The sequence below is a fragment of the Neopelma chrysocephalum genome, unplaced genomic scaffold (genome assembly GCF_003984885.1).
Source record: "Neopelma chrysocephalum unplaced genomic scaffold, ASM398488v2 Primary Assembly neopelma1_95480, whole genome shotgun sequence".
Classification (NCBI taxonomy): domain Eukaryota; kingdom Metazoa; phylum Chordata; class Aves; order Passeriformes; family Pipridae; genus Neopelma; species Neopelma chrysocephalum.
Genome location: NW_020924152.1, coordinates 193,778 through 206,753, shown reverse-complemented (window position 1 = coordinate 206,753; position 12,976 = coordinate 193,778). Strand labels below are relative to the sequence as shown.

Below are 12,976 nucleotides of genomic sequence, written 5' to 3'. Positions count from 1 at the left end.
TTGCCTTGAACTGGCTTGGTGCTACTTGCACATCCCTCCTGTCTTGGAGTGTCCCATCAGGAATCAGCTGAAGAACATGATGAAACCCACGAGTTATCCAAGCTCGAAGATCTGACCAACAAGAACAAGCAGACCAGCTCAGCTAAAGAAAGGCTACCCACATGCCTAGTCTGATCCCACTGGTGTTGGTAAGAGGCTGGCCAGTTTTCATTAGCATAACATTTGGTCCATTTTTCTTGGTGTCACATTGGTGACAGGAAGGCTGTGAGCAAGTTGGTGAGTTGGAAGTGATGGATCTCACTCATCCCCGAGTTCTGTAAGCCTGCCGGGGAATTCTACCCTGCGGTATGAAAACCAAACACATTTTTCTTCCTGAAGAGTTAGATCCCAAACAACTTCACAACACTTCTGCCAGAATATGTTTATTTTATTCATATTTGTATTCCATTGCTTCATCCCCTATGATTGGGTTGAAAAGTAAACTTTCCTTTTCTTTCAATGACTATAACAGTCTCTCTTCCCACACAATTCAACCATTGTTTAGTAACAAACAGAACTAAAAGAGCCTAAGACACACATGACATCATTAAAAAAATATTAACACACCAAACAGCACTGATGAATGGAGGAGAAAAAGAAATCAATCACTTATTTTTTTAGAAAGATGCAAACCCCTTAAATATTAACAAAATTAAGAAATCTATTGTGTGGGGAAGAGCAGGGAGGGTACGTATGCATATGCTGATACTTCCACATCCATATCCCCACTCAAACACACACACACACACATTTATGTACATATCTATTTATCTATCTATCTATCTATCGATGTGCGCAGGTACATACACAGACACAAGTATTAGACTGGACAAGTAATTTATTTCTTTTCTCTGGGAGAATATTATTATAACTTTTAATTATATTAATTACATCTGCATTCAAAACAGGAAAACTTATTAAAACACAGAAAAGAAACTTTAAGAGCTCTAACTTATTTGGCTAAACCTTGGAAATCACTGTCTATTTAGCATAAAATACATGAAAAATTAACTTTTGATTATTTTAGATTTAAATGTATACCACTACCAGGTTCTTAGTGCTGATTTGGCTTGCTTTGCCCTTGGAATAGTCTCCATAATTATTAAAAGTGTCTTTTATTAAAAATTTCTTACAACATATACGAAAAAATCTCTAAATACTGACCACTTGTCTGTACTGGGTTCCCCAGTGTTATCCCCTTTGTAAAGCCCATAGAGCATATCATAGCAAGCATATTTCTATTTTATATGTAGTGTCTTCTGTTTTGCTGCTCTTGCAGGTACCTCCTGCTCTTTTGCTTCTGGTTTTCTGAAGAGACAATGCACAGCCAGTCCTCTCTCTTCAGAGGGCACAAGTGAGAGGTGGCCCTTCTGGAGGCACAGAGAGAGGTGAGAAAGGTACTTTTTGTAACACCATCATCCTTGGGGAAGCAAAAGGAACACTGAAAGGCAGAAGGCTGGCCCTGAGACCTCAAGAACATGCAGAAAAGGGAAAAAGCAACAGGAAGGAATTGCTTTTTGTGAGAGAGCTCCAATATGTGTAATTTATTCAGCATGAAGTACAAAAGTGCTAAAATACCCTTTTAGTCTGCTGTTAATAGAGACTTGGTAATAATGGCTTCTTGATTACAAAGGGTACCATTCTGTGTATCCTGTATCTCTGTATCCTTTGCCCAATCTGGAATTTCTGATCTCTGGGGACAACGATTACCCATTAGGTTTCTGCACATCTTGAGCTGTTGTCTGTAGGTCCCTGTAGAGTCACAAATTAACTGTTTTCTTCTCTTTCCCTGCCATGTTCTTATTGAATCCATTGGTCAAGAGAATCAAACACCTTGTCAGGTGTAAGTTTTGCTGCTTAGAGCTTCAGTTCTTCGAGAAAACTCATTAAGTTTCATAAGTCCCCAACTTCTATCAAATCAGGTAGAAAGCATTAGTTTTACCCCACACTCTTTGATAGACCCTGGGACTCCATCCTTCATAAAACCTAACGGAGGTTAAGATTTTTTTCATGTTACATTTGCCACTATGGTGACACTAATCTATGTTCACACAAAGTAGAAGTTCATTACAAAACCTCTTATTACAGAGACAGTCAAAGAAAGCTTAAATGCCTTTAACCACCGAAGGCAATTTTGATATCATAGGAACCTTTCACACTGAAGTAATGCTGAGTGTGGTCCCAGTCAGCTGAAATGATCCTTCTTATAGTGCCTTAAAGCTTAACACTAACAGCAACTCTAAAGGTAAGTACCAAAAAAAAGCTTTTTAGGTAAGAAGAACAAAACCGGGTTGAAGAACAGGAAACATGATCAAAAAACTACAACAAGCAATGAATCCAAATAATAACCTCTTTCTCTCCTCTCTCCTCCGCCTTCCCCAATCCCAGAAACATAAGGAATGCCGGAATTATTAGGAACATATGTAAATGATAAGATCTGATAGAAAGACAAATAACAACCAAAACACAATTCTGTCTGTTTGTGGTCCTGAGCAAATTACTGATGAAGCTGGGATCACAATATCCAAGAGGATGCTGCCCCCTCTCCTCTATGGGAAGGAGTAATATGACACTTTTATGTAGTGATGCCACAGTCCAGACATTATTCTTATTGGGTTATGAACTACTGGGAGAAATGGCCCATGGCACGAGATGGCCAGGAGGTGGCTGAATACCTCTGCTGTGGAAGCAAGAGTACTTGTTGGGAGATACTCAGCCAAAGGCCAAACCCCGCCATTTGGAGGAATCAAACTCTTTGTTCTTCTCAGTAGAATAAGCAAGCAAAACAAGTACACTTTGCACTCCTTTGCAGCTCCTGTGTTATAATGGGGTTTTCCCAACACAGGAATTTTGATCATGTCAAACACAAATCCTCTAGGGTTCAATTATGCATTTCCCTCCTTTGCCTCATACAGTGTGCTGTACAAGAAAAGAAAACGTAAGAGTTTATGAAAAACAGTTTAAAAAAAAAAAAAGGAAAACACTCCAACAGATAAGTTTTGCATTCACAAAATTAATGCATTCACCAGGAATGTAATTCTGCTTAATCTTCAGACCGAGCTACAGTGAACAGACTCAAATCAGCACATAATAAGTAGTGTAATAAAAAGAAGAATAAATTGCACATAAGTTATGCATAAAATACCATGTTTTTCAATTCCACACGTTTGTCTCTTCATGTTAATCTTTCAAATATCATGCTGTCCAGCCACAAGAACACCAGACGGTAACTGTCCGCAGCAAAATTCAAGAGCATTGTATCAGCTACAGCTCCATCTCAAGCAGTACCACAGTCCAGGCACTTTGGAGGAGTTCGAGAAACCCTTTCACATACAACTGAAGTTGTAATTCCAGGCAGTTGTCATCTGCACGAACCACATGCTATCTTCCAAAGATGGAACATTTTTCATCTTCTTTAAAATGAGGCAACTAAGCTCAGCAGTAGCTGTGGCAATGAATTCCACAAACTAGTTATAACCTGCAAAAGTGCCAGCAGACCAGAAATTATCTGTGTGCACAATCCAATCCCCAAAGAATTAACCTGATTGCAAAGACCATCAAAGGAGGTAGGAACACTTAGGTCCATTCCCTTGAAACCAAAGGATAAAGTCTTTTGCATAATTCTAAAGATGCAGAAAAGCCTCCATCATAGCCACATTAAATGTTCACAGACAAAAGCACTTTCCCCAGCAAGGATGTGATCACTTACACTTACAAGCCCAGATTTAAGCAAGCAGGCAAGTAAATCAGAATGTGCTACAACACGAGCTAGAAAAGGTTTGCTGTTATTTTTTAGTGTCTGCTACCCCTCTGTTTCAAATGTTCCAACCACTGGATACTCCACGAGATTTTCTTCTGATGCTGTCTCAGAAGACGTAAACATACCTAACTCGGTTGAGAAGGCGGCAGCAACAGGGTTCAGCACTTACTCAGGAAAAGTAATCTTTCACAATAACACAAATGTGCAAAATTCCTTACAAGGCACAAAATATGTAGGTGTGTTCCACTGGATTCACATTTATTCAACAGTATCTCTCTTGTGATCCCTCTGTTAAATATCACTTTTTTTTTTTTCAGAAGAAAGCCTCTTCTATTTGGCATAGAAGACTTGATTTACTGCAACAGATCCTTCCAGGCTGTCCATACATGTATTAATTAAGTTGGATTGAGTTCTGGAAAAAAAATTTATGTTAGTCCAGTATGGAAAGGAAGTCACACTGCTGGACACTGCTTAGATGCAACAGAAACCTTCAATTATTCCCCCCTGCTCTACCCTTTATACTACTCACCTTTACTGTATCTTCCGTCAAGTTACAAAAATTAAATTTCTTTTTCTCTGAAAAGATGAAACTTTAAGGTTATTGAGAAGGATCCTTTTTCTAAGGGAACAGAAGGCTATGAAATTACATGACAGATTGGTGTATTCACAGAGTAATTCAGGAAAATGCTGACTACAGCAGAGATACTGAGCAGATTTGCTGTCAGTCACAGAATAAATTGAAAGAAAATACCTCAGCACTGCATAGCTACATCTGGATTCCTGCTCATGTAATTGAGATCGAAAACCCTCCCACTGTCATTCAATTAGGGGTCACAATGAAACACAAACTGACTGATCAGCTGAGGGACATGGCTGTCTTCCTGGAAACACAAGGCTCACTGGCATTTGGGAATGGGGGCCAAGCCTTGGGTGGCCTGGTGCGGGGGGGGGACATTAAAGGCTAAGTCTTCTTCAGTTCCAGAATCTCTTAATAGTCTGCTGCAGTTAGGAAAGAAAGCACATACCAAGAAACAAAAGAGAAAGAAAGTAAGATTGCAGCTAACCATACAGTTTCATTTGAAAACAACTAATCTGGAGGTTAGCCCAGGGACCTGAACTTCAATAAAGCTTTAGCAGCAGGAGCACTGGCATTGTTTGTGGCTGAAGAGGTTCTTATCACTAATAAAGGAGCTAGAACTAATATAACTATTCTTTTTCTCAATAATCTATGTTGCTCAGATGAGGTTCTTAGCAGCATCTTCAGGGTTAAGAACACTGACAGTGGAAGGAAGCAAGTAACTGTGGCTCCAAACGTTCAGGGATTAACAAGCAGGCTCAGTCCATGAGGGCTGTCACATTCTTGAACTCTGCAGCAGGAAGGAAATTGGACTTTACTTTTCTTCAGTGGGTAGTTTTTAGTGACACATCTTGGTTGTCATCTCTTTCTGTAAAATGAGAAGGAGAAATAAAAAAGCAAATGGCATTTGTGACAACGTGTGCACAGGTCTCTTCCCTGTCAGTATTTCTGCATCTCTGCAAATCCAAGTGGTTTTATATGCCATCATGGTTCTTCCTCTCTCTGTCACTTTCAAGGACAATGAACATAACTGGCAATTAGCATATAGCTTTAATAACCTAATAAATCCCTAGCAAAGTCAGGTAAAAGGTGCTGCACCCCCCACAAAAGAAATAAATCACCTGCAAATGCCAAGAACCTTTTAATTTAATATAAGAATAATTCCAATCATTCTCATTGAACCTGTTGCCAACATGAATCCTAGATATACCTTCTTTGTCTAGTTATTTCTGCCTACACGTGGACATAAAGGGCACATGGAAACAAATCTTCTTGAGGACTTGATCAGAACTGTGGCTTTCATCTCTAGGATGAGATCTTGAATCATTCACTGACTCCATTAGGAACTGGGGTTTAGGATCCACGTAGAATTTTATTTGATCCAATTTACAGGCACTCTGATACAAACTCTCTGATAACTGGCTGCTCCATTCTATAAAACTTTGTATTTGCCAGCAGATTTTCTGGAAAGACGTTATGAGATGTCTGGCCAACAGCCATCCACATAAACCCGACCACACAGCACTTCCCTTGGAAAACCTATTTAGAGTTACAAAGCCTGAAAATTTCTTAGATTGCTTGAATAATTTGTAATAAGATAATTAAGATCTAACACAAGCAGCTTTGTGACAGTGTTGTAACTCCATCTTACCCTGTGTTTAGCAGATTATTTCTCCACCTAAAATCCTACACAGAATTGTAGGATTCCTCCCCACCCCCACCCCCCCTCACACTTCCAGACCTTTAACTAGTTTTTCTTTCTTGTAAAGTCATCTTGCATTACTTGCTATTTACATATAACAGAATGGAATGTTGTCATATGTTATTAAGACAATGGTAATTAGTACAGTAATTTATACAGTAATGTGTGATCTCCACAGTAAGCTGAATCAGTAGTTACTTCTCCTGTAATTTGTTGAAGGTCACAAAGGTGACTTGTTCATGGAAAAATCTGTCTCCTTTTGTCCTTAAATGTTTAGGAGAGGGAGGCTGGGTTGTTTTGTTTCTCTTTCAAACAGCTGCACTTAGTCTTATTTCTTCAGAACAACAAACACCAAATGCAGAACTTACTACAACTCAGCACAGTGTTGGACAGTTTCCTATTGTTTTATGCACAAGCAGATACAAAATGCCTCCCTGTCTTCTTTGTTTGGGAGATCAGAAAAAGCAATTATGCTAGGAAATAATGAAGGGCAACATATAATACACTACTGCATCCACACCATGACAACTACCACTGACCAAAGCAGGTGTCTAGAAGCTAAAATCCATCAGGACTCAGTTTGATGTGAAACCATCAGGAAAGTCTTCCTGGGAAGGGCAGGGCAGGCCAGGGCAGTGACCACAAGCTCTGATGTGGTTTGACACCACGCAGAAGCTCTACTGACAGGGCCTGACATCATTTTCAAAGCTCGTTTCCCCAGTGGAGGATGCTAGGTGCTGCCCAGAGGTCTGCGCTCAGAGCTGCCTCTGCAGGGTGGTGCCAGGGTTTTTGTTACAGGTTGAGGAGGCACACACATTTCAGGGACTGTACAGCACCTTCCTCAGTAATATCTGCTGCAAGTAGAGAGGAGTGAAATACACTCACAAGTATACATTGCCACGGTCTGTGTATTCTTCACAGATTTTAAAGTATTCCTTTTGTTTTTCTCTTACCTGAAGATTAACTAGGTGATAATGCTTTTTGAGGCACTTTTTATCTTTGCAGGCCCCTAAATTTACACATACTCAGTGTCTGCATGTCCACAGTGCACTACCTATGACTACAGCTGATAGATCTGCGAGGTAAAACACTACAACTTCTTTCTCCAACTGCTGCTGAACAGCTATTTGCAGTCAGGCAGTAGTATCTTATCCTGTTAGAAAAGCAGTACCGGGACTAATGCAGACTGTATCAGAGTCATTACAACCAGGGCCACACTCCTTCAGGCACAGTGGGAGGCAAACCACAACAGCATCAAAGGCAGCAGTTTAGATATGGAAGAATGTCAATGTCTCCAGGAAAAGGAAATAGTAGGAGCCTAGATGACCTATGCATAAGATGTAAATTAGATGGCTTTAAACCAGTTGGCCATGGGAGTCATGAAGTAGGAACCTATCATGCCATTCCTAACTTTTCTGAATAGGCAAAATTTATTTTGTATAGTAATACAAATTATCTCCAAGTCTCTCTTCTCCCTTAATTTCTGGATTTTTGTTTGGTTATACAGTTACATCCACAGTCTTCTCTCTAAATCCTATTTCCCCACCCTATCAGGAGAACACTGCTGTTAATGGCCCTGCAAGTTTCCCCCTGCTTCTACCTAGCAGGCCTTCTGTCCCAACAGCTGCTTGGTTACTGGTTACTGTTTTGGAAATGCTCACCAAAGCTGTAAAGTCAGAAATACATTAAAACTTACAAAATATCATCATCTCTGATGCACAGAAACATTTTCTGTATCGACCTATATTGTTACTGGTAAATGAAGGACACAGAAGTACAGTCACATGGCATTCTTGCATACATGTGCTTGAGCTTTTAGTGATTTCAGCCAATGACAGTGAACTATATGAGATTTAAAGAAAAAAAAACAACTTGTGATGGTAAATCAGTACAAGCTTTGAGAGAGTGACCTACTTCCACTTGTTATTTTCCTAGAGGAATTTAAAATAGAGAAGAAAAACAAACAGGAAATGGTTTCTCAAAGAGACTGATATAATTATGACACTGGTGAAGAAAAAGCTTCATTCAAAATGCTGGTGAGAATGAGAGGAAGGGTCATACCCCCATGTCCAACCTTGGCTGGACGGCAGCACGAGGCATGCTGTGTGCTGCAGAGCCTACTGCTGAGCCTGTCACAGAGCAAACTTGCCAAACTCTGCCCCCTCTGAGAGATTTACCTTTAAAAATTAATCACCCACTCTTCACAGAGCCTGCTGGAATATCTCTTGTGGATTCTGATAGGCACCAGGGACCTTAGCACACCGTCCCACTGCACTTAGTGGAAAAGTCCCCCTCAAACCTCCACAGAGATCTGGCTCCTTAATTATTCTGGTGGTGCACTGCCGCTGTCCGAAGAGGGGATGGGACACGAGGAAGGGTGCAGGTAGAATGCCCTATTCACGCGTGCACCCTGTCTTTTGTCAGCTCGGGCGGGGAAAAGGCCAGAACATAGGGCGGAGCATGAGACAGACAAGCAGGGGAACAAACCAAGATAGGGACATGGACAAAAGGGGGAGGAGTGGAGGAAGCAGGGAGCAGGCAGCAGGCAAACTCATGGCAAGCCTGGGCACGACCACTGTGTAGTGTGACTACAATGAAACCACATAATAACAGTAAAGTCCATATGATAACTGTAAGGTCCATATAATAAAGTCCTGCCAATTGCTGTATGCTTTTCTTCATGCCTGGAACTGTTCCCATCCTGAATCTTGCTCCTTCACAGTGCACAGCCACAGCTGAGCACTGTCTTTAAAACAAACTCAAAGCTGAACCTTCTTCAGTGTTTCCTGAGTCCTCCTGGTTTTGTGCTTCTCTGAAACTTCACTGTTCAAAAAAACTGTGAAAGGTGTAGAGGTATGTTCCTGACTACCAATTATCAATTAAAAGCACATAAGAGTACTCCCAAACATGGGAAAAGACAACTATCTGCGGACTGACTCTTCTGAGAAGGCAGGAAGACTCAAACTGCTGACTCTTTGGCTTAAGGTGTTATGATACCCAATCTCAGCTGGATATTAAATGACATACAAATGATAGACAGACAAGGGAACCAGAAAATCAAACAGAGAGACACAGACAGGCACACACAAACATCTGAAAAGATATTTAAAACTTTCAAAGTCTTTCTGTGCTGACTAAACACCCAACCCACTGTTGGAGAAACTCTCCATACCAGAGCTTTTGATAGCCAATGCACTTCCTCTTGAAAATGAATTACCAGACACTCCAGAGTATGCTTCTGTATTGTTATGCCTTAAAATCTATATTATATAAAATTGTAGTATAATTCACTAGTACTTTTAGTTTGCTAAGTACCTTTGTATCAGATTCCTAAAATGCTGTTTAACATTTCTTGTCAAGATTTCAGCAAGGTGAAAAACGCCTTATCTGTAGAAATGTCCTCAGAATAAGACATAACAGGGTCACACCACTTGATATAACCAGTCAAAACTATTCAGAGGCCCTGAAGCTGTTCCAAGGAGGACGCAGATGACGAAGAGTATGAGGGTTGGGAGGAAGGGGTGGTTGTTTTGAGACCACTGACTCAAATTCGGGAGGTGTGGCAAGGGTGGTCCAATGGGAGGGACAGTTTTGGGGATGGGTGTAACCAATGAGGTAATGTCCAGATATTGTAATTAGATGGTATTATAAAATTGTAAAGGCCTATACTGTGTGGGGGTGTAATATATTTTGTGCACCTACGGTGCCTCAGTTAAAGAACTGCTTTTTGCTTTTCTATACTCAAAATTGTCCAGAGAATTATTTCTCAAATTTTAGGCAACAATTGCTGCATTCAGACTTTTCCTGCTCTCAATTTTAGATTACACACTTAACGTCAAAAAATACAGGCAGAAGTAAATGCTGTTTTTCAAATCCAAAATCCAAAACAGAAATCTGGACCCGTTCTATGTCCTGAATATGTCCAAGACCAGCAACTGAGGAGAATTTAACACAGAACTAACTTCTAAGGAATGCAAAGAGAAACTTTTGCTATTCTTTGTCAAGTCCTTGAAGTATTTACTTACTTGCTGAAGTTAATGCTAACAAGCCATTTTGTAAGCACTAGAAATTTATCTGTTTTGTTAGTATTTATGATTTCCTGGAAGGATGACTTCCTGAGTATTTTTCAGGGAGTACTAAGGTGATTTCACAGATGAAAGGAAAAAAGCAACACAGTCCTAAAAGGGTAATCAACCTTTATCACTGGTGGATGTCTAGTCCTCTCCCCTCCATAATGCTCCAACATGCATCTCAGATACTTTCACCATATAAATCTATATCTAACTATTTTAATTTCTGTTCCTCAGTTCACCTTTAAATGCAGCAGGAAAAGAATGGAAAAAACCCAACATCTTACAGCATGAATGAGTAGCTGAAGAAATCTTTTTAACGTGACATACCTACCTGTGGGGAGATGATTGAATCTGAATGGGTTACAAGAAGAATGAGTTCCCAATAGATAATTACACTCTTCTGAGAAAACTGTGTTTCTGTGCTTATATCAGTCAAATATAGAACTGGCAAAACATAAGACAAAAGACCTCCAAACTGACATTGCCTTTGTACCAGTATTTACTAGAAGCCAGAGGTCTGTCCTGTGCAAAAGCTGATGGGAAAGTGGGAGAAGTGACATGAGTAAATAGTACAAATAATAGTATTCTATAAAAACAATAGAAATAATAATAAATGCAATAATGACCTTCACTAAAACCAGGGTTGCATTAAGCACTTGAATCCTCCTTCAGTGTCTGCGTCCCACCCTCACCTCCAGTTCCCCAAACTGAAGCAAAGCATGGCTTGACACTCCCCCTCCTCAGCTCCTCCTGTTGCCAGTAAGCAAGCCTAAGGATGACGGGGAAACAGCTCGTTTTAACCCTTTGACAACTGTTTTAAACAGTGAGGGTTTAAGGTGTATATACCAGTGTGTCAGCAGACAAGTGGTTAAAGTATTGCCTCCTGACAGGCAGGGATACCCACCCCAGGTAGGCTTTTTTTCCAAGCACGAATCAGCTTGGAAGACCTGACCAAGTGGCCAACAGCAAGGACATGCCATCATCTCATGCCAAATCACTTGCCCAGCTTACTGACTTAGAGAAAACAACCCTCCACAGGTAGCCACTCATGTCTTCAAACACTGCATCTAAAGAAAAGTGCACAGCCTTAACCACATTCTTATGGTTAAGGAACTTAGTGCAACAATCCTATGAATAAATACACAGTGTTGGGCAGGAAGGGAATTCACAAACAGCCCTTCTGATCTCAGGTTTAAGATTAGAAGGCTCTGCTGAGCAGACACAAGCATCACTGGGACATTCCTTTCTCCTTTCTACATTCGGCAACAGAAAAGCAAGACACAGCTACCGGGAATCCCACATATACACAGAGAGGCCCAGTGATGTACCAATGGAGCCTTCACAGTTTTTCATAGTTCAAATCAGAACTGCAGAATAAGCAGATGAAGAAGAAAAAGGCTTGTTCTTCAAAGCACAAACTGCTATGAATTCTGTAGCTTTTTCTTGCTGCTTTCTTCACAAAGGTTTCAACAATTGACAAATAATTATAATGTGAACAAAGCTCTTTGTATCCTGGTGACAAAAGAGGCTGTTTTCTATGGAATAGCAGAGATCATGAGGCCTATGATCCCGTGCTACAGAATTGATCTATATTTAGACAGCTAATTGACCAGGATAGGAAGGCTGAAACCAGAACTGTAGCAGTAAAGTCATCTACAAAACTTCTTTTTTTCCCTGGAATTTTTAGTTAGAACCATGCCCTGAGTATTCATTTAGAAATTGGATTCTTCAAAGTCACTAAAAAAAATTCCTATGCTTCTTTAGTTGCCCCTGTCTCTACAACCTGACCGAAAAAAAACCCCAATAGACCGATAATTGCTATCTAGAGGGTATATTGAGCATTTCAGTTGGTTTTTTTTGTTAGGTTTCAGGACAACTTCCACTTGAATGAATCTCAATTATCATGATGCACGGGATTAAATTAATCTCTCAGACAATCTCTTTGGCTTCAGGATAGTTATTTTGAAGCTAAGCACAGCCTGACAATAATCCTATTTAATTCCTCCTGAATTTGTATGGTGATGTTTGCAGGACACATACAATACTCCTTTCTGCAAATGTAACCCATAATCACTGACGAAAAAGGCATTTTATCAGCTGACTGCAAGCAGGAACAGGATCAGGAAATTACACTGCCAAATACACCTCTGAGTAGGGCTAGATCCAGGTAGACACAAAGATATTTGGATGACCGATTTACTTAAAGGCAACATATTCCAAGGAGGTATTTTCACCTTCTACATGCTTTTGCCTTCTGTAACAATAAAAAAAAGTTGGTTTTAGTGTATCTTACCCTACTGAATGGACTTTAAATGTGCTGCTTTTTGCAATGAGCTAATGCAGAGTGAATAAGCAAACAGAAAAACTGTATCATAGAATTTCACAGTAAATTTATCAGGAGACATGTTAGTTCTCTACTATGAACTACAGTTTTGTTGCATACAGTAGTATTTTGCATAAATGATTTTATACACTAACAGATCTATTTAAATGGGGCAATAAATACATTTTTCGTTTTTCTTTTTTTTTTCTTTTACAGACCTGCCAAGTTGTGTGACACTAGATTTTTTTTCTTTTGACAATTAGAAAAATTGGACTTGCTGTTTCTTAGTTTTCTGGTTTGTGTAGGTTTAGAAAGAATAATAACAGCCCAATGCAACACTCAATAAAAATAACAGTCACTCAATAAGTACTGATGAAATTAAGAAAATATATTTCTGAAACTTCTTCTTAATTATATCTTTACAATTGCCTTCTGATGACAGCTAAGAAAAGAAAGAGAGGAGAGGAGAGGAGAGGAGAGGAGAGGAGAGGAGAGGAGAGGA

The 12,976-nt window shown here is 39.9% G+C and overlaps 1 protein-coding gene across 6 annotated transcripts in view; it reads right to left on the bottom strand.

The window, feature by feature from the left end:
• Positions 1-319: 319 nt before the first annotated feature.
• MOB3B (MOB kinase activator 3B) overlaps positions 320-12,976 on the bottom strand; it is a 91,832-nt gene continuing 79,175 nt past the window's right edge. For 2 of the 6 annotated variants that reach the window (XR_003538235.1, XR_003538237.1), the window contains 2 exons: positions 4,329-5,244; positions 321-4,211 (listed from right to left, as the gene is read on the bottom strand). Coding sequence is in view for 1 of the 6 variants with exons in the window: in XM_027708088.1 (XP_027563889.1) it covers positions 5,215-5,244 (30 nt within the window). In the remaining 5 variants the exon portion in view is untranslated. Of the gene's footprint in view, positions 5,245-12,976 lie in introns of all 6 variants that reach the window. The other 4 variants (XR_003538239.1, XR_003538238.1, XR_003538236.1 and 1 more) reach the window with 4 other exon arrangements.